This window comes from Patagioenas fasciata, chromosome 3, assembly GCF_037038585.1.
Source record: "Patagioenas fasciata isolate bPatFas1 chromosome 3, bPatFas1.hap1, whole genome shotgun sequence".
NCBI classification, from domain to species: domain Eukaryota; kingdom Metazoa; phylum Chordata; class Aves; order Columbiformes; family Columbidae; genus Patagioenas; species Patagioenas fasciata.
In genome coordinates this window covers 7,867,340-7,885,777 of record NC_092522.1, presented here as the reverse complement: position 1 = coordinate 7,885,777, position 18,438 = coordinate 7,867,340, and the positions used below count along the sequence as shown (strand labels likewise).

The 18,438-nt window shown below is 42.2% G+C and overlaps 1 protein-coding gene across 3 annotated transcripts in view; it reads left to right on the top strand.

Annotated features, from left to right (window-relative positions):
- Window positions 1–18,438, top strand: part of BFSP1 (beaded filament structural protein 1) — a 124,179-nt gene that overhangs the window by 91,409 nt on the left and 14,332 nt on the right. For 2 of the 3 annotated variants that reach the window (XM_071805694.1, XM_065835246.2), the window contains 2 exons: window positions 10,103–10,254; window positions 11,008–12,598. In XM_071805694.1, the coding sequence (XP_071661795.1) occupies window positions 12,228–12,598 (371 nt within the window). In that variant the 5' untranslated portion in view covers window positions 10,103–10,254; window positions 11,008–12,227. The remainder of the gene's footprint in view (window positions 1–10,102; window positions 10,255–11,007; window positions 12,599–18,438) is intronic. The other variant, XM_071805695.1, reaches the window with a different exon arrangement.

Genomic DNA, 18,438 nt, shown 5'->3' with positions numbered 1-18,438 from the left:
TGATGACCCGAAGCATTGAGAGGAAACACAGCTTTGTGCAATGTTCACACAGATGATTTCTTCCAGGAACTGGGGGTACCAGCAGCTACACTCTTACTGCCAAAACATGGTCCAGGATCTGTTTCCTTATTTTGCCCTCTTCTGCTGAACCCAAGAGAGCAAATTGGAGAAGCGTGTATGAAATCTCTGTGTATGTTCAGGCATGCTTTTGTCATCTTGGAGCTAGATTAATTTACGTTAAATGACATTACCTTGCAGCTAGCTGGACATAAATTGAGAGTTAAGCGTAGCTGTAGGCAACCAGCTTTTTGTGCACAATTGCAGTAATAATTTAGAGTAATTTCTTTTGCTGTTTTGTTATGTCAGATTTTTAACATTTATAAGCCATTTAAAATGAAAAGACATATATGGGGGAGTTTGTTTGCCTCAAGATGCTGTTTAGAATAATTGTGATGCTCTAGCCCTGCACAAACATTTCACAGGGAGGAGATAAATACACTTTATTAAAACAGGAGATGTCCACAACAGAGACCAACATTAAATGACTGCAGGAAGCAACATATAAAAATCACTTATTTCAAAGTTCACTGCTTTTGGTGAACATACAGCCTCCACCCTGGCGTAATTTTGCCTGAAGCACTGGATATTGAAGAGAAGCCATTTAAGGGAAAAAAGTATGAACTGTCCCTTATGTATGAAAATTGGAGTTCATTACTTAATGACTCAATGCTTTGATATTGTAGGTGGGTGCTTCAAGATCAGGAAGTGCGTGGGAAATAAGTGGTCTCTGTGTTTATTAAATGTATGCTTCTTTTTCCAAACAAATATGGTATACTGAAAAACTGTCTTGTGAGGGAGTAACTGGCTATGATATATAGTGGGACCTTGTTTGCTTATAGGTTTTGATTTGGCCCTTCTTTTTATCGCTCAGAAAACTGAAATCCATTTTGAGCTGCAAGACTTATACTTAAGCGAAACGCAATGGAAGAACATTTCAGCTACTAATCTTTAATCAGTATTAGAAACTCATCTAGGTAAAAAGCTAAGAGAAAGCTTTTACTCCAGTTTTGTTTTTGCAAAGTCTCTTAATAGTGCCAGGAACACAGATGGGTCACAGAAAATGTCAATGAAACTCCCACTAATATCTGTTCTGTGATTTTATACATGTTATGGAAAACTGGTCTTAAGTTCTCACATCCTTCTAGTTGCCAGGTAGAGTGGGTAAAAAAATAGTTCGTGGTAGTAGAAGGAGTAAGATCGTGAGATGGAGCAGTTCAGTTCAATCTGGTCCAGTTAGATTTGGAACTTTAAACAAAACTGTTAAATAAATTACGTGAAACACTGGAAGGAAAATGGTAAGACAGCACCTGATTCCTAATGATTTGTAAGATTCACAGTAAAACATTACTAATGCTAATAAATTGTCTCCTTTCTGAAGATGGTAGCCATACTTTTATATAAACTATTTTGCAGAAAAGAGTATTCTTTTTTACATAAAATGTTCATGCCTTAATGATCGTGAGAGTAGAAAATGAGCAGAATTCAGAAAATTGGATCATAGTTCGTGGTTCTGGCTTGGCGAATTGTGAAGGTACAGCATTGCAGTGGATGTAGCAGTAGCAAGGCTGATCAGAGTAATTATAGCAAGAATATACACGTGGAAGGTTGCAAACAAAAGCAGTGAGTCCACCCTTGCACCAGAAGGAGACTGAGTTTCAGAAAGCAAAAGATAGGGTCAAACAGAAACTGTGCAGTCTTAAAGCAAAGAGCACATGGATGAGATGGAGGGGAATATGCTAAAAATAAGTGATGACAAAAGGATAAATTGGTCCAGACACCTCAAGACAACTGGGAACATGTAACTTGGGTGCAGTCTGTTCAGATGTGAAGCAGGAGCAAGAAGAGAAATGCAGATAACAAGTGACGTGAAGCATTCCCCTCCCCTGCTCCCAAGGACAACTGGGGTACAGCAGTGCCAGCCAGGGCAGCAGCACAGGCGTCTGCAAACACCAGTGCTGCTGAAAGATCCTTCCCCAGGGAGCTGTAACCAGTGGTGGCCATGGCTGAGGACTGTGACAAGGGAAGAGCTGTATCACATGCAATATAGCAACCAGAAGATTTAAAGGCTGCTTTGCCCCATTATCTCTCTCAACTCAATTTTCTATACACAGCAAAGACAATTAATATTTTCCTGGCAGATTCTTCCTAATTCCTTGACTCACCCTGCTGAGCATCAGAGGAAATTTGTGGCATTGTGGAGAAAATGAGAATTAATCCTGAAATGCATCTTGTCACGAGGTACTTGGTGTCCTTTGTTCCAGCTGGCACTGGGGATCTGTCTGTCCCTAATACACCTCTTCTAAATCACACAGATGATTGTGTAGTAATGACCACTTTCTGTATTTGTGTTAGGGGGTCACAAAATAATACCACTTTTGGGGGATTTGTCAGTGACCCCAGAGAAATTCTTCATGACCACAGTTGGAGAATTTACGTTGAGTGTTTAGGAAATCTTCTCTAAATGCTGTTGCAACGAACTAAGAGTAAATGATAACTGGTTTCCTTTTGCCAGGTACTAGACTCTGATTGACTCTAGCATGGTGCAGGGTGCAATTATTTCATATGATTCAAGAGGTCAGACTGTTTAAAGCACTACCCTGAGACAAAAACTTTGTTCCATGAGAAATACTTGGCGTTCAGGTGGAGTCAGTACAGGAGACTATTGAGTAATCCTGTAATGAACACTTGGTGACATTTTTCATGCTTTGAAAAGCAAAGTCCATGCCATTTGGAGCATTACTTCATGTGACAGCACCTCAAAAGTTCAGCTTGTCTGCTTTGATGTTTCTGCAGCAAGGGCAGACAGGACAGCATGGCTCTTCCAAAACAGCGCCTCCCCTTGCTGGACATGTTGGCATTGCTGCCTTGTTCTTCCTCCATTACAGTCTGCGTCATATATTTAATCTGCAGGATCTGGATATTTTGGCCTTTTATTTCACTGCCACCCCCAGAGGACTGAGAATCACAGTTGTCTTTGCTCAAAATCAGTGCCAGTGCCTCTCACATTAATTCAAGAGGCAACTGGTCCCTCACCAGCTGCAAACAGCCATAAATTGACCCTGGAATTTATCTGTGTAATGATCTGACACAGCTTGTGCTGAAAAGTTGGTAGCAGCCTTTTTGGATGATAGTGGCCTGTGTGAGCCTCTCTGTGCACCTCATTAACTTTGTAAAGACACGTAGCAGATGATGATCTGTATGTGTGTTTGTAGTCTCGAAGCTGGATGGTTTGTTATGACACAAGTAGCTTCCCTTTTAACATACTGGGCATTTTTTATGTTCTGGAAGATTTATAATTAGCAAGTAGTCACACAGCAACTCATGTTTTAGTCTCATCAGGGAAACAAGTAATTATTTTTCTCAACAGTGGAACAGTGATTTGAGTGTGTTTTCAGAATGTGAGAGGCACCTTAATAAGCCAAGTTAGAGAAATACTTGTATTCTGATAGTCTGTTTATTCACATCTCTGATCTTGTACAGAAGGCTGCCCCCTTTTTAAAAAACCTTGTATTATTATTTTCTTAAAGAAACTGTATTTGTCTTTTCATCTGAGAGATCTCAAAAACGAAGGAAAACTGTGGTGTTTCTCTCTGCTGAGACAATTTTTCCTGATTCTGACTGAGTTCGTTTCAGAAGCTCGATCCAAAGAACAGCCGCCTCACTCTGCTGTCCTGCTTTTTGCTGTTGCTATTTAGATGCAATCGAGACTGGTGGCTTGATGACAGCCAAAGGTGCCAGCAAGGAAGTCTCCAGCAACTCAGGCCACAGCAGCACTGGCATGGGGCAGAGTGGATGAAAAGCAGCAGATCACTTAAAAGGCTAATTAGGACCACGATCTCCAAGAGGCATTTTTGAGCACTGTTCTGAAGCTAGAGACAGATCAAGGCATGCACTTCACAAGTGCTACTCCTGAGTTTTCCAACAAGCACTTGGTTTGCAAAGTACAGTGGCTTTGAAGTGCATTTTAGTCGGAGAGACAGTTAAAATAGAGGTGTTCAAATAGATGACTCATAACTGGCTGTGCTAAGACAAAGTCAGTGGCCATTTATTTCTGAGATGAGCAGGCAGCAATTACCAGGCAGGGGAATGAAATATCTCCTGGCCACGCTGACTCTTTCCCATCTTGTCTCCAAATACCTGCCCAGCTCAGAAGTGAATGCAATGAGACATTCAAGGAGTGACCCCTGCTCTCCATTGCAGAAAAGTGATGGGAGCTTTGCAGAGCAGCACAGAGCAGCTGAGGGTGGGAGGCACAAAGGTGAAAGCCTGTGTAGAGGTCTGTGCTGTTTCTTTGTGAGGACCTGTGAATCTGCAGGGTGATCTTTTTCTTTTCATGCCTCTGTGCATATGCTTGGGGGTTCCTAAAAAGCTACACCCCAGTGATACAGCTGCCAGAAAGTCCTTGTCACCCGTTGGGAGGAAGGAGTAGCTGGAGACCCTAAGAAATACTTGGTGTCAGCAGGAGCTCGCTCTTCAAATACCCAGAGACCAGTCAAGCAAGAATTGTCATTGTACCCCCAAAATCAGAAATAGCCACCCAAACCCCTCATGGTAGGCTGCTTCCAGCAAGAACCAGTCAGAAACAGGCTGCAAATAAAAAGGACTCTCATTTTTACTTAAGTACCTTAGTGCTGCACCCATGGCCAACTTCTCCCTGATGCAGGCAATCAAAGAGATGAACAAGAAACTTTGTAAATGGCTTTATAACATGAAAAGCCTTGGATTTATGGTGATAGCTGATGTTTTCCCCACTTTGCATCAACCTGACTCATTTCCTTCTATAGTTGTGGCCTGTATGTCCTCTAACTAATCTTACACCATAGCAACAATAACAAACTGATTGCTGTACCATTTCAATCAGCATCGATGGCAGTTAACAGAGGTATTGTTGCTTCAACAATAACAGAGGTTTCATTTCTAAAAAGAAATACCATTTAGCTCCTTTAATCCAGTCACAGACATTATCTTTTTGTTTTCTGAACTTTTAGTGAGGGAGAACTAATGAAGTGCTTTATAATGTTTTCTGTTTAATGGGTTTCATGGCAAGCAGGACTGAAAAGCAATACCAACAGAAAGGGAGATGATTTTATTTTCAGCTCTCATTTACTCAAAATTCCTTAATTTATCCTTCCCCTTTCATTTTCAGTGAAAAGAAATCAGGAAAAGAGTAGAAGAAAATACTACCCCTGAACCTAGTGTGGGTTTCTTGAAAACTTTTATTGACTTGATCATTTTTGTTACAATTGCTGAATTCTCAGTTTCCTTGTCCCCAAGACACAAACCTCTGGGTTGTTTATTTCTTTCTCTCAAAATTTCAGTCTGTTGCTAGACTGCCTTTGACAGCTCTGAGATGCTGACTGATTGCCCAGAAAGACAGTGCAGGTTTCAAAAATTGCGTTTTGAATTAGAAGTTGTCTGGTTCACTCTTGTGACGATGCGCCGAAGATGTGATCCAGTAGAAATCAATCCTGCTCAGTACCTTTCATTATATATTTGCTACCAGAGAGAATTCAAACATCTTATCTAGTTTTATTAACTTCCAGGAACTTAAGACAGCGTTTTAGCACTTATGTGCTAAATATTCAAGGGTGTTAGAGGGAAGAAAAGTCAGTGGCATGTGTTTAAAATTCACAGCCTTCTGTGTGCTGACCATGTGTAATGCTTCATTTTGGGGTTATGTTTTCAGCTCCAGTATCCCGATGAGACATCGCTGAGAAGATGTGCCTGACAGTAGCTCTCTGAATTGAGCAAACACTCACTGTATGGATGCTGTTAGGAAAAACGTCATCGTTTGCGAGTTCTTTGGGTTCACACTGCGGGTTCCTGGGCAGGAAAAAGCAAGAACAGCTGCTGGCATCAGGGGCAGGAAAGGGATGCTGTATGCGCACTGGTGCTGCTGGGGAGGGAAGGAAGGGACCAGTGTCTGACCTCCATGTTGTTCCTTTTTTTTGGGCTGTGGGAGCAGAAAGGGCTTATCAGCTCTGAATGCAACTTTAACCTGGATGGCAGGTGACTTTGGTGGCTATGAGGACCAGAGGCAGCTTTTTGGATTTGCATGTGCTGGAATATGTGTGGCTTGTGGTCCCTCTGTGAAGGTGGCTGTCCTTAACATGATCCTCACCCTGAGCAGCTGCTGGGGCAGGGCAGGAGCAGGGATTCAAGCTGTCCTCCTCTCTCTCTCCCCAGTCTGCTGGAGGCTCTTGGTCCCATTTGTCAAGCTGGACCTCCCACCACTATCACTGCTGGGATGCAGCCAGCTCTACATCACCAGTAGTAGCACCCCCGAAGGGCCAGGTTGGCATATGCAGTTGGCTGTTTTATACCAGCTCCAATTAAAGTTTATCCTTTGGCCCCTTTTCAAGCTCTTCTCTCCTTGTTTTCCTTCCCCAGTTCTGCCACTTCATTCCTTCAGGGTAGTTTTTCCAGCAGAGATTGTACATCTCTTCTGGCTCCTGTTTTCCTTGTTCTGTCTGTTACAGGAATTCTGATTACCACCTACAGGGCTCAAGTAGATTTGGTTAAACTGCATTTTCTCTCTTTCCCCTTGTAGCAAAGGTAGCAAACTAATTTTCACCAGGGGCCACATCATGTTACATTTATACAGTCCTAAAATTACATTTGGCCTTTTGAAGGCAACCATGAGGCTGATGTGGCCCCCAGTGAGAATGGGTTTGACACCCCTGCCTTAGAAGAAATCAAACAAACACCCTTTCAGAAAACAGAGCTTCCTGCTCTTTTTCCTGGGTGGAAGAAAAGGCCACATAGTTTCTGCAGCATACTATGGCTTTCCTTGTATTGTGAACTCTTCAGGGAAAAAAATGGTCCTTATTCTTTCTCTTCTCCACTGTCAAGTATATTATTTGCCCCATCAAAATTATGTATTAATTGCAATGTTTATCTCCAAGAGCAGGAAATGGGGGAAAAACTTAAGCTTCTGTGGGAAAATTTGAGTTGAAATATTTTGTTCCTGAGAGACACTCTGAAAAACAAGATTTGTTCAAATGGGTTGGTTTTTGTTCTGAAGTACCTAGAAAATAGTCACAGTTTACTTAAAGTTTTCTGAATCAACATCTGAACAAAGAAATGTTTATTCTACAAAGACAAAATAGGTACTTGAATTTTCAGCAGTTTTGGGATGAAAATTTCTGGACAGAATATCTCAAAAATGTTCTGTGCTTCCAAATAAGCAATATTTATTTAATAATGAGGTACATAGATAGGGGCCATCCTGTGCCCTCTATCAGGAGATGCTGAATGCTGAAAGGATCATTATTTACAATTAACTCAAACTTTTTTCTCACATTTTTCAGTTTCACTTTTTCCCAGGAGTTTGAGGTCTAAACCAACTGTCATCTTCCAGATATCTCATTTCTTTTTGATGTATTGTCCTTTGTTGTTTTGTGCACTATTCAGAGAGCGAAGGAAGAAATCCCAAGTCATTAGATTAAATAAAAGTAGGAAATAAAAAACAAAATCCTGAGAATTTACCCCATTTTTGTCTCTGATCCTTTGACTGGAAGGGTGTCTTTCAGAGTGGTGTTTCTTCTTGTTGATAGCCGAAATGAAGGTGGGGACAGGAAATCTCTCAGCTTAACTTGGTAGAACTTGTCTTCCTAACACTGCAATTGGGAAGCTTAGTTACTACGACACACTTAGCAGTACAAAACAGACCAAAAATTTACTCCCATTCTGATTTTGTTTGATTGCTACAGAAAATTAATGATGTTGTTTACTTCAATCTGATTTCTCGTGTCATGCCCAGCTCTGAAGAGCACAGCCTAACACCAGGTTTGTGCAACAAATGTTCTGCTGACTTGATTTCACAGTGGGAGCTTAGCAAAGGGTCTGTCCCAGGGCTGCTGTTATTTTTGGGGTGTATATTTGAGCTGGTTTCTTGTGGTGTGTGTCCTGAGCAATGCAGCAGATATCCAGCTTTATAGCAGCACATTCACCACTGGCAGGGGGCTGACCCTGATCCCCGTGGAGTTTGATATCCTTGAGCAGAAGCAGTGGCTTGTTGCAGCACATATACTCTTGCAATAAGGACAAAATCCAGCTGGTTTTATACTGCAGAGCAAACTCTCTGTAGGAGTCACTGGTGTTACTTATGCTGGGAACTGAGGTACTGAATCTCCAGCCCACAGCCTCCTCCTGCTGTAGGACTACAGCCCTCTGGTGGTACCTAATCGTGTATTTTGTAAAGAGCTGCATGATGTTATAACTAAAACTCAACTTTGAGCACTGAGCTTTTTGTTGTAACCTGGAGGGATAGGAATAGCTGCAGGAAAAGTCCAAAAAGCAGGGTGCAAGTCAGCATCCAGATGTGATGTGCTGCACAGAAATGCCACACCAGAGAATGATTTCTAAAGCAAATATGAAGACTGTGTGCAAGGGCACTTAAGAAGCAGGGAGGGTATGGATCTTGCAGGGTTGGGAGAGACCTCAGAAATCATTGCCAGGGCCCCAGGAGCACTAAGAGTGACTTAAGGAACACCCCCGTAGTGTCCTGTAAACTCTTTCCTAAGGGAGGGTAAACTGAATACCCCTTGATGCTGGGCAATGTTTGCTTAGCCTGATCTTTGAAGTGCTTCAGTGACTGAGATTTTGCAGTCATTGTTTCATTAGAGGAGCAGTTAGACTACTTTCCTTGTGACTAATTTGTATCTTATATTGCACAGTTTAAACTTGTTATTGTCCTATTCACCATAGACTTGGAAAAAAAAAAAAACCAAAAACCTTTTTTCAGTGCACTGCACTCTTTCGTGTTTGAATGTACGTCAGTTTGAGTCATCCTTAAAACTAATCAGCCCAAATTCATTTAATCTTCCTCATCCATCATATTCACCAAGAAGTTCCAGCTCTGAATGCCTTCACTGCAGCTCTCTTCAGCCCTGTGACGTGATGTACCTGGATATGGCGTTTTGAGAATCAGTTCTCCAAATCAAGAATAATCTCAATTTCCATCTAATGAGACCTTGCCATGAAATGATTGAGACACATTTTGTTAGCACACCTTGTTCTGAAGTTTCAATCTGGACTACAGAACAGGAAACTTTGGGCTATAGTATCAGGCTCTGAATGATGCAAAATAACTTGAAAACACAGCAACAGTGAACCAAGTGCCTCAGCTGGACTGTACAGGTAGAGCCGCATGGTTGTCTGCAGTCAGTTCATAGCAGCTGAACAGACCATCAAGCTGTCTTATTATTACTGAGCTCAGAGGATTAATTTGAAAAACCTGAGCAGGCTGCCTGTGGGGATCTGTCTTGGGGCCATGCAGAGCACCACCAAGGCTGGGCCTTTTCTTAGCAGAAAGATGAAATTTTAACTGGATTGTTTTATTTGTTTTGATTTAGGATGAAGAGCTCGTGTTGGTTTAGCTGAGTGGGAAGGAGTACAAGTAGGTTGATGACACTGCCAAAATATGCTCATATTGTGCATAAGGGATATAGCCAAGTTAGTCTGCAAAGAGTTTACAGCAATAAAAGCAATTAGAGAAGAAACAAACCACCCACTGTATCAGGGATTTATTGAGCTGGGCAGTGGTAGGTAAACACCCGTGCTGGTACAATGGTGATGTATCACGTAGTGCATTTAAACTGCAAAGAGACCGCCTCAGGTTTTGTTCTCGGAAGAACAAGTCCCACATACTCTGGGGACAAAGAGGGAAAAATACAAATTGTTTCTTCATGTTCCTTCTTATTTATAATGCAGGCATTAGATTAAAAAGATGACATATTTTGTATACAAGTGGTTTTGTACATATACGCACTGATTTAAATCTAAAAAGCTTCCAAGCAGTGGTTTGTCAGACACTTCATTAGTGTGTGTATTGATAACCTTTCAGGCTTCAAACCTCCTCTAAATAGGAAACAGTGTGCAGGATCCATTTGTAAGAAATTCACCTTAGTGGTCCATTAGATAAGCCAAATAATTCAGTGCATGACAGGAGCGGATTGATTTTTCTATGTTATTTTTGATGCTCTCTCTTTGAAAAGAAAAAGAAAATTTGCAGTCTAGGCCAAACTGTTTTTCCTTTCAGGCTGTTTTATTCTGGTTTGCTGCATTTGAGTGTTCATGAGCTGTCTGGAGGCCAAGGTATCTCCTTAAGGCACTGAACTAGCAGGTGGAGCCTTCACCACAGAAAGTCACTAATACAGAGCCTGAGTGGTTTAAGCTTAGGCCCAGCTCAAGGTGAGATCCTGGAATCAGAAATCCTACCTTAGAGAAATGCATGTAATAGCAACACATGCTATAGCATTTATAGAAATACACGCTATAGCAAACCCAGATTTTTCCAAGCAGAAACCATGGGATAAATTTTAATAACCAAAATTAGCACTGCAAGGGTTTCCTTGTGGACAGGCTGATCTGTTTGGGGATATGGTGGGTCTGTACACACACTGTACACAAACTTTAACATTATTACCTAAAGGGTTAAGGTGCATGGTCAGCATGGAGTCAAGGCTGCTTCCAGCCTCAGAGAGAGGGATGGGATGGTACTCACATAGGCTATTATTGTATTGAAAGGCTATCTAAAACCTAAAAAACTCTTGCTATGAAAATACACTGTCCACAATCCAGCAGAATCTACTTTCTGATCTCTTCTGGAAGACTAACTTTGTAAAAAGCTCAGCTGCATTGTTTGGCAGGGCAGGCTTGTCCAGCCAAAGAGCTGCAAATGCCGACGTGTTTGTACTGCGTGGAAAACAGTGCTTTTATGTCCATTGCTATATAAAGATCTCAAACATTTGTAAAAAAATCTACATCTGTTTTGCTAAGTATGTAGTTCAGAAGCTTTTGTGAAGCTGCACGTGTGTCCAAAGCCGCCTTTGATTTTCTGAAAGATCATTTGATATTTCCTCGTTGCATTTCCAAATAATCTGAAGCAGAATAGGAAATATTCAGAAAACATCTTATGATTTTTTTTTCCCCCTTTTGATACAGATTTGATAACAGAACCCGAACTTCAGAGTCATCTGAGTCACCCAGTTTCTTTCTTCACTTCTGCGCTTGCCATCAGTGAGACCGCTCTCCATTAAGGTTCCAATACATGAGGTTTGAAGAGTCATGTAAGATGTGTCTGTTAAAAAATGAAAGAGTGACTTCTACATAAATTCATTATTAACAGAGATCTCAACATTGGACTGTCTTGATGCTGGGCTATTTTGGCTGGGCAAGTAGGCATGCTTCTGGAAGAATGGGCCCAAGAAGGAGGATTTTGTAAAGGGAAAGACTGGAAAAAAAATACTGGAGGAAATACATATATCAATTCCAGAAAAACTAAAACCTCTCAGGGAATAGCAGCACACAAAACTCCATTATAGTGGGAGTGAAGGGAAGAAAGGAAGGATGGTGATTGCCCATGGGATAATATGGAAAGTCCACAAGAGGACATGGCATGTAGCTATCCCCAAGGAAACTGGCCTCCCAACAGGGGCCTGTTAAACATGGGGCTTTTAGTACCACTGCTGCTTTGATGCCTCTTATGCAAGGTAGAAATAACCTGCAAAAAAGACTGACATGAAGAAGCATGAAATGAGAACTGAATGGCAAACTCTTGTACTTGAAGCAGTAGTCACATTGACTATTATACACTATTCCATCAATCTAAACAATTGCAAAACTGTCAAATAACAAAAATTGAACTCTGCCATCTGCTCACACCAGAATCCTGCCTCAGCAGAAGGCCTCTGCACACAGCCCTGGGGACACCACCATGGGACAAAGCTCTCCCCCCAGCAGAGCCGTGAAAGGCTTTGAGCTTAACCTCCAAAACTGCAAAGTGCTTGTTTTGTTGTCCATGGATAATGCTTTAATCTGCCGGGTGAAAGCTGGATGTTGCTCTCTTTTATTCTAGCCATACACAATTGCAACGCTCAAAAAGAAAAGCCCCTCTCCCCCCCCATGCCCACTGCTCCTCCGAACTGCTGACGCCTGGATGGGCAGCCCCAAGGCGGGGCCACTGGGTTTTATTTAATTCACTGCTGCAGATGATGCCTTTAGTGCCACAAACTGCCCTGGAGTCAAGTCCTAATCATCTGGGGGGGGGGTGATTATGTTCAGTTCTTCCTCCCCAAACCCCCCAGACATAATTCAGATCCAAACTGGAGAGACAGGCAGGCACACAAGAGGGGAACCCGGCACTGCACAGTCCCCCCGAAGCCATGTACAGGAGCAGCTTTCTCCGCGAGGTGCGCAAGGAGAAGTACGAAAGGTCCAATGCCTATGATGAGCTGCGAGGCTCCCCCGAATTCGACAGCTTGGCCCAAGCCCGGGGTCTGGAGAACCTGCAGGAGCTCAACGAGCGTTTTGCCAGCTACATCAACCGGGCGCGCGTCCTGGAGCAGCGCAACACCATCTTGCGGAAGCAGCTGGAGACCTTCCAGCGCATGGACGAGCTGGTGGGCTTGGACGAAGCCTTCGCCGGGCAGATCGAGTTCAACCGGCAGCGAATGCGGGAGCTGGCATCTGATCGGGCCAAGCTGGAGCGGGAGGAGAAGGACGCCCAGCGCATGCTCGATGAATACCGCAACAAGTAAGGCTTGTGAATGGAGGAAGAGAGGCAATATCATTTTCATAGCTAATCTTTGTAGTAAGGATGGGTTTGGTGTCATCAGCTGCTTCTCGTGCACAGGTGATGCCTCTCTATGTGCATGAGACTTGTAACCAGGGATGGCCTGTAAACGCATTGTGAAAAGCAAGGTGCCAGGACTTAGGAAGCTCCAGTTCTGTGTTTCATGGTTTCACTACCGCTACCCTGTTTCTTTGAAAATAAGAGAGGGTCTGATATTAATTTTTGCTCTAAAACTTATTAATTTTTTACATGTATAGCTGCCTGGACACTATTTAAATTGACTTTTTTATTAACTGTAACTAAGGGCTTACTTTTAGAGTGGGGCTTATATTTTGAGCATTCTCAAAAATCCTGAAAAATTATGTTAGGACTTATTTTCAGGGTAGGTCTTATTTTTGGGGAAATAGGGCAGACAGGCAATTGCCAGTTCCTTTCCATGGCAGCAGCTCCTTGCTGTGGCACCCATTGTTTGCTGTTGCTCATCAGCTCTAGGAGGATTGTGCTCTGAGCTGCAAAGAGGGAATAACCTAATTAAAAAACAAACAACTTGAAGCAAGTCTTATGCCTGAGCAGTAAAGTTACACAATCCCTATTCTCTCCTGGGATGTGTGGGAGATCTCTGATAAACTCTTATTTACAGGCATTGTGAGGCACCTGGGCCAGTCTGTGCCACCAACTACAGATGTGGAATGAAAAGAACATAAATAATTTTTTTCCTCGTTTGTGAAATTTGCCTAATTACCCTCTTCTTCCTTGCATGCTACCATTTGCATCTTATGTTACTAAAGCAATAGCTGTAAGAACAGGTTTTCCGCACCTTCACCTCTCTTTAGCCTCCGTGGCACCATGATTCAAAGAGCAAGAGCCTTAGAGGGTGAAGCACATCAGAGCCTCCAGATACATCTAATCTCTTTCCTCCAGCAACAGACAGTTTTGACCATGTTGCTTAGTTGATTACACAATGAGACTTGCTGAGTATTGCTCTTGAAAGGTCTGTTCACAGGAGAGAAGCATCTTGGTTTCCTGTTACTTATGGGTCAGGCTTTTCCCCCCAGAAATATATATCCAACTGGTTCATTCAGGAAAATTTGGCAGCAGCATAGAGGCTGAAGCAGAGCTTTTAATCCTGCCCACCGAAGTGTGAGGGATGAACTCTGTATAATATGCTTTAGCTTAGTTAGAAACAATTCTCACTGATAGTGATGGGAAGGAAAACAAACAAACAACACAGTCTTGATGGAAGTGCAGCCAGTCCCAGACAATGCTTACCACAACCAACAGAAATATTTTTAGTAAGGCAGCAAGTGAATCATCTGGAGTGCTGTCTAGCTACTACAGAAATACATGTCCCTCAAGACTTCATCCCTTGTCTCCGTCACTGACATTTTGTCTGACCTTACCCAAATTATATGATTTTTTTTGTCTGATCCTTTACTGATTTTTCCCCACGTCTGGACTAGTAAGTGTAAGACATGATAGTATTTTCCTTTTCTGTCTCTGATCATTTTTCAACCGGAAAGAGCCAGAAAACAGATATGTGATAACTGACATCGAGGCCATCTATGTCTTTCGGCCATGGTCCCATGATGTGTTGCTATCAGCAGCCATACAATCCTAATGCACCCTCATCCTGTCCTCACCCCTGCACGCTGCTCGGCACACACCGCCCCATCTCCTGTCCTGCCACAGATATTTCTGGGGCAACCCTGAGATTTGAAGCAAGAAAATGAGCTGGCTGGAAGAAAAATCTCCAACCCAGTTTGGAGAGCTGCCACACAAACAGCCCATGGGGGCTGTGAGCTGTCACAGCTATAGAAATGCCAAGTCCTGATCTCTCTTTCTCATCTGACAGCAGAGAATCGCCCATCGAGATGCAGTGAGGCTTAGTGCTGGAAATGGTCGGATGTCCACAATGCCCTGGCTCAGTGCCAGCAAGTAATAAGCACCTGATTAAGCAGTTTTGTATAGCGATATTTATGAGCAGGAAATTCAGCTACGAGCCAATGCTGTAATTTAGCTGTAGGCACTGATGCTTGTTTGTGTGTTTTTATTACACGGTGTCCATGAGATTTTGACTAAACTCCAAGTTTAGTCAAAATTAAATACTTAAATGTCTAGCTGCTTATTAGTTAAAAATTATCTACAAACTATATAGAAACATGTAGTGTTGTGATATAGTTGGGCATGATACATTATCTGTGTTCGGAGTATTTCAGGCAGGGGAAGAGCCAGCGCACCAAAATACACACCTCTCTCTTTGGTTTCAATAATTTTCAAGAAAAACTGTCCAGAAAACAATTAGAAAAACGTACCAGAAAATATTAGTTAGTACCAACAACTTTTTAATGGATTCCTGCATCCACCTAAGCAGTTTGTGGATTAACTGCCAGTAAGGTTCCCCAGCAGCAAGATTAGCAACCTCACACAAGATAATTTGCTTTTTATTAGAGGTGCTTTATGCAATATATAAATAGGTGTGGCAGAATACAAGACATTGAAACTCCTGGGGTGGGAAGCACCCAGAGAAGTGGGGTGTTCTTTTTTTGAAAGTGAGATTTAGGGCCTGTTACAGGGGTAGTTAGTGACTTCTTAGAAAAAATGAACGGTGTCTTGTCATGCAATCCTGGGATTGGGTGCTCAGCAGCTGTAAGCAAAAGTAAAAAGGAAACTATGACTACATCAAAGCCAACAGCCTTGCAGTTTAAAAATCAAAGGTACACAGGGCCATTACAATGGAAGGGCAGTGGCTACCTTTGTGACAAATTCCCTTCAGCTTACATCAAAAAGTGAATTTTGGTTTTATTTTTTCCTCTTGCGAGCTGTGGAATTTGACTTGAAGAGAAACATGAAAGATTTTTTAGCATCTGAAAAAAATGGATCGGGTTTTGAGTTGCAGGCATTAAAATAAAGCTGGTGCTCTTACACCATGTACTCTGCCTTCTCAGTCTGTTTCTAGTTCAAAGCCACCCTCATTGCTATGATTTAGCTAGTTAAACTTATAAGTAAAGCTCTCTAAACAAAATATGGAAGGAATAATCTTCTGTGCTGTGTTAGGGCTTGCTATGTTGCTGAAACTAGAAGGATTCCTGTGCTGAAGAGCTGCTCTCCTACCTGGGCCTGTGCTACCCTTGCAGATGCCCTTCCTTGTACTACAAACATACAGGTTTCTTGCTTCAGTTTGAAACATTAAAGTGTCTGCCTTTGGCACACCAGGACTAACAAAATCTCTTAGGGTGGAGCATTGTGTACCAGTTAATTCTCAAATGTCTGTGCCCTTCACTAATGCAAAGAATTTTAGCTTTTAGAACCATTTTTTTAAAGCTCACAGTTTGGGAAATAGATTTATGTCTATAACTAGACCTTTTAAAGCTACATTTAAACACAGCAGGGCCTGGAACTGTGCAATTAAATGTGCATGAACCATTGAAAAGTAGGTCTTACATTAAAATTTATTTTTAAGTCCCCTATAGGCACATTCATAGCTTTTCATATCAACATGAATAATTCAGACTCCACCAACGGAGAATTCTTTCTCGTGAAGCTGGAAAAAAAAAAAGCATCACTAGGAATTGTTTGGATGCATCTCATAAAAAGACTAATTATGCTAATTTTATTGACCATCATTATTATAGCAATGTTGCATCTGGCTGTGGGAAAGGACTGTGTTTCTCTCTCCATGATATTAGCAAAGATGTAGAAACGCAGACTTTAGTACTCTTGACTGAACAGGATTAATTAATTTTAGAAATTAAAAGTCTTACTAATCGATTGTTTCATTTAAAATTCAATTCACTAATCTTGTGGGTTTTATATGCCATATGATTCTTTGGAAATCGCTACACATAGAAATTTGCCCTGTGTTCTCCAAGCTGCACTGCGTGGTGATGCTCAGAGGAGCTGACACCCTTCGGGACCACAGCGGAGATCCAACACCCGTGAGGGGGAACAAAAACAAGTAGGAAAAATGTGATAGCTGGGATCTGCAGAGCAGTAGGGACTCTGAGGCCAGTGAGCATCGGCAAAGCCGTTTTTAAGAGCTGTGTGCAGGGGTTGTGTCCATGCTGCTTCTGTGGTGATATGGAGAGATTAACCTGCTGCAGCTACAGGTGAGGAGTTCCTCCCTGCCCTCCACCCCCTCCTCACACTGATGAAATCTTGCCCCACGGCTGTCAGCTGCTCGATAGCAGCTTTTTGATAACACAGGTAGCAATCACGTAATAAATCAGCAAAGCCCTCACTGGGCTCATCCTAGCTTCTGGTGTATAACAAACCAAACATTACTGGCTTGTCCATCGTCCTTGTAGGACCAGCATTTTCCAGTTTGTGTTCTCTTTGGTATGCAAATTACTGCTGACTCTATTGAGAAAAGGCTAGAGAAGTGCCTCAGGGAAACTGAAAAGGAGAAAAGTAGCAGGAAAGTTTAACCTGGGCTTGCGGCAAGCCAGGTTTCATATATTACCGGAAGAGTTCAGCAGGGTTCAACAGAGAGACAACATTTCTCTTTATATTAAGAACACAGGCTTGACATGAAATTGAGTATCTGGCCATTGAGCATCATGATGATGTGTTATCACTGTTTTCTTTGGAGAGGAGCCAGCCCTTGCACTGCAGCAGAGGGAGAGTCTGAATAAAAAGGGCCTTGCCCTGAGGACCCCATCTCTTAAGAGCCTGTCTGATGGGAAGAGAGATGTACAGTGCTGCTGGAGCCATTCTTTCCAGGTAGAGAACCAGCCTGGCAGCGGGTTTCCTTCTGCATGCCTGCTACCATCACCGGCCTAGTGCCCTGAGCTGTAGTGGAGTTCAAGGGGTTTAACAAATGTCTGTAAATCTGTTAGTGCCCCAGCAGAGAGCTGCTAACCTAAGAGAGGCGAGGGAATGGGAACCTTTAAAGTGTAACATACTTACTTTGAGCCCAGCATCCCCCTCCGCTCCATTTTTGTTTCCTCTATGTGAAAAACAATATCTTTTTTTTTTTTCCTTTTTTTTTTTTTGTTCCAAACAGTCAAAAAAGTTTGTTGCAGCCCTAAAGCTGCTTAACTAGGTGAGAAGGGTTTATTTAAAAAAACAAACAAACAAACCCAAACAAACAAAGAAACAATAAAGCAAAACCAAACCTCATGGTTCTTAAGGTCCAGGAAAGACGAAAAGCTTCACCTCTTTTCAGCGTGTCCAGGTAATTACTTGGACATGAAATCAGGTTTGAAGCATAACAGGGCTGCAATTTGTCAGCCATTGCATTTACATAGGCAGATTTCAGCAGATGTAGAGGCATCATGAGGTTTCTGAAGCATTTCTAAGAAGTCCTTAGCCCTTTTGCAGTGAGCTTCTGGAGCAGATTGAATATCACTTAAAAGCAATCCTCCTTCAAAGAGTAAGCACACAATATTAACTCTCTCAAGGCTGCCAGGTGGATATATGGCCAGGTGACACAACAGGCATTTGGGTGATTTGAGACTGAAGGAAAACATAGCTGAATATTTTGGTCATTGAAATAATTTTTGAGTGAGGATGTGGCAACTTGGCAGCTTTGAGCCGGTTGGAATGACAATAGGGCTGAGATTTAGAACCTGACTCTATTTGGGCATGTAAACCCAGCCTTTTATTGTAGCTATGTATTTGATTTTCACATGCTGCCACAGAAGCCAAGTAAATGAAGTGTTTATTGTCCACTGCACGCAAAAAAATTTATAAGATAGACAGAAAATTGGTTGGAGGCAAGCTACTTAATAAACAGCAGAAACAAAGGCAATCTTGCTTTTAAAGCTGAATATTCTTGGTTATATCCTTGGAAGCAAAGCCTG